Source organism: Ovis canadensis, chromosome 11, assembly GCF_042477335.2.
Source record: "Ovis canadensis isolate MfBH-ARS-UI-01 breed Bighorn chromosome 11, ARS-UI_OviCan_v2, whole genome shotgun sequence".
Lineage (NCBI taxonomy): Eukaryota > Metazoa > Chordata > Mammalia > Artiodactyla > Bovidae > Ovis > Ovis canadensis.
In genome coordinates this window covers 32,455,153-32,458,671 of record NC_091255.1, presented here as the reverse complement: position 1 = coordinate 32,458,671, position 3,519 = coordinate 32,455,153, and the positions used below count along the sequence as shown (strand labels likewise).

General features: G+C 41.1%; 1 protein-coding gene across 1 annotated transcript; it reads left to right on the top strand.

The window, feature by feature from the left end:
• Window positions 1-2,207: 2,207 nt before the first annotated feature.
• Window positions 2,208-3,186, top strand: LOC138414648 (olfactory receptor 1D2). The gene has a single exon (XM_069542383.1). The coding sequence runs from the start codon at window positions 2,251-2,253 to the stop codon at window positions 3,184-3,186; it is 936 nt and encodes a 311-aa protein (XP_069398484.1). The 5' UTR covers window positions 2,208-2,250.
• Window positions 3,187-3,519: the final 333 nt, after the last annotated feature.

Sequence of the window (3,519 nt, the reverse complement as noted above, 5' to 3'; positions counted from 1 at the left end):
ATATATACATCCTCCTGTGCGTAAACATTTTAATGATCCTCACTGCACTTAGAATAAATTTTTAAACTTGTAATAAGGCTCTGAATGACCTGACTCCCTGCTCACCTGTACAGCCCCATATCTCACCACTCTGCTCTCCAGCCAGCCCAAACTATATTTAATTCCTTAAATACAACAAAAGTACAGCTTGGGTCCTTTGCACATAGAACTCTCTTTCTGCAATGCTCTCAACATTTCATAGACTGACATTTTTTCACCCTTCACATCTCAAATAATAAAAATAATCAAATATAAACAGTTGTTATCTATCGGCATAAAGTATAATTCAATGTATCTTATTTACATACTCTTATTTTTTGAATTTTAAAAATTTTTATTTCTTACATATTAAGTTTTCAAAAGGAAAAAATACACATTATGCTATTTTCATCCTATTTGTATGCCTGAAAGGATTCGGTAAGAAGCAAAACATTGATCCCATGTGTGTATGCTCACTCAGTTGTGATCGGCCCTTTTGCAATCCCATGAACTGTAATGTAGCCCACCAGGCTCCACTGTCCATTTCCCAGAATACTGGAGTGGTTGCCATTTCCTTCTCCAGGGTATCTTCCCAATCCAGGGATCAAACCCACATTACTTGCATCTGCTGCACTGACAGGCAGATTCTTTACCACTGCGCCACCTGGGAAGTCCATTGCTCTCACATTTCCCCCTAAATACACAGTTGTCTCAATGCCATTTACTAACTAATACAAAACATATCTCCTGGTAAAAGTGCTCCCGTAATAATTAACTAAACCCTCCATGTTATTTGGCCTGCATTTGAGTTTCTGTCCAATTCTATCAACCTGTTTATTCCACCAGTATCACACTATTTCAAAATCTTTCATATTTGGCAGAGGAAGAATCTCCTTATTATTCTCTTTTCCAGCATTTTCCTTATTCTCACACTTATTTTTATATTAAAGTTAGATGAGAATTTTCTTTCTCAGAAAACCTGTTAGAATTTTGACTTCAAATGAGTTAAAATTGACATTAATTCAGTAGAATATGTATCTTTGGACTCTTAATATGCTTATCCATTTATTGAATTTTTATCATATGCTTCTTTGGAGGATTTAAAGAACTTGACTGATCCTTGCTAACATTTGGGGGGGGGGGCAGTGAAGGGTCTTCGTTGCTACACAGGCTTTCCTCGAGTTGAGGTGAGTGGGGGCTAGTCTAGCTGCAGTGTGCAGACTTCTCATTGCGGGGGCTTCTCTTGCTGCGGAGCACCGGCTCCAGCTTTGCAGGCTTCAGTAGTTGCGGTTCTCAGACTCGAGTGCTGGCTCTAGTTGCGATGCACGGGCTGAGCTGCTCAGTGGCGTGTGAGATCTTCCCGGGTCAGGGATCAAACCCGTGTCTCCTGCATTGGTAGGCGGATCCTTTACCACTGAGTCACTAAGGAAGCCCTGATTCTTGCTAACATTTTAACACACAGGTTTTTTTCAGTTGTTGATGCGGATGGGATTATTTCACATTATATTTTAATCTTTTTTATTCATGAGTATTGTTATTGTACAACAATAGTAAGGAATATTTCTTGAGCATTCACTGCAGGCCAGCTATCTATGTTAAGAACTTTATTCATTTTATTCTCACCTTAACCCATTTTTCACATGAAGAAATGGGATCTTAAAAAGCCAGGTAACTTGCCTGACGTTTCTGAGTTAGAAAGTGTCAGAGCCCAGACTTAATTTCAAGTGTTTCAAAATCTTTTTATTTCTAGTAGCATTTCAGTTGATCATTTTAGATTTCCTGAATATATCATCTTATCAGCAAATAATGGTAATTTTTACATTTCCTTTCTAATATTTTTACCTTTTTCCAGTTGTGTAACATCAGTTTTCTTTTTTTACTGAAGACACTTGTTTTAAATATCATTAAATCTACAGAATATCATAACATACCGATCTTTAAGGACATCAAGAGAGTTGTAACAAGATGTGGTTTAAAATAAGACGTAGGCATTATTCCTATTATATTGAGTATGCCAGGCTAGAACTTGCCAGAATGACTAAATTGCATGAAGATTTTCCATGTCTTGTTTTTGTGTTTGTTACACTGTCTCTGATACCCAAAAAAATGTGTAAAATTTAGCTTAAGATACTGTTCATGTTAGGAAAACAATTGATTTTGCTTATTTTAATGCTTTTATTCAATTGAGGGCATATAGTAAACATCTGTGTTGTGTTGCAGTAAGTTGGGGAAATGGATGGAAGCAACCATAGTACAGTCTCTGAGTTCCTGCTCCTTGGGCTGTCGGAGAGTCCTGAGCACCAGAGGGTCCTGTTTTGGATGTTTCTGTCCATGTACCTGGTCACAGTGGTGGGAAATGTGCTCATCATCCTGGCCATTGGCTCTGACTCCCGCCTGCACACTCCCATGTACTTCTTCCTGGCCAATCTCTCCTTCACTGACCTCTTCTTCGTCACCAACACAATCCCCAAGATGCTGGTGAACCTTCAGTCCCAGAACAAAGCCATCTCATATGCAGGGTGTCTGACCCAGCTCTACTTCCTGGTCTCCTTGGTGGCTCTGGACAACCTCATCCTGGCCACGATGGCATACGACCGCTATGTGGCCATCTGCCGCCCACTCCACTACACCACGGCCATGAGCCCCAGGCTCTGTATTTCACTCCTTGTCCTGTGCTGGGCACTCTCTGTCCTCTACGGCCTCATTCACACCCTCCTCATGACCAACGTGACCTTCTGTGGGTCCCGGAAGGTTCACTATATCTTTTGTGAGATGTATGTCTTATTGAGACTTGCATGTTCCAACACCCAGATCAATCACACAGTGCTGATTGCCACAGGATCCTTTATCTTCCTCACCCCCTTTGGGTTCATGGTCATGTCCTATGTCTGGATTGTCAGAGCCATCCTCCAAATACCCTCAGCCTCTAGCAAGTACAAAGCCTTCTCCACCTGTGCCTCCCATTTGGCTGTGGTTTCCCTCTTCTATGGGACCCTTTGTATGGTATATCTGAAGCCTCTCGACACCTACTCCATGAAGGACTCAGTAGCCACAGTGATGTATGCTGTGGTGACCCCCATGATGAACCCTTTCATCTACAGCCTGAGGAACAAGGACATACACGGAGCTCTGGGAAGATTCTTCTTAGGAAAATCTTTCAGAGGTTGACTTGAGGATAAATTTGCATTATCCTCAAGGGCATTACAGTGGAGATTAGGAATTTCCTTCACCATGTCCAAGGCATTATCCTATGTGGATTTAGCTCAATACAATTTAGCTCAATATAATCTCATATGTCTATGATGAAAAAATAGACAAAGTATAACCCAATGTCCACCAAACCTGACCAGCTTTGACAATAAATAAAGTACCACTAACAAAAAATGCAGGTTCGATCCCTGGGAAGATTCCCCTGACGTTGAAAATGGTAACCTACGCCAGTATTCTTGCCTGAAAACTTCCAGGGACAGAGGAGTCTGGTGGGCTACAGGCCATGAGGTT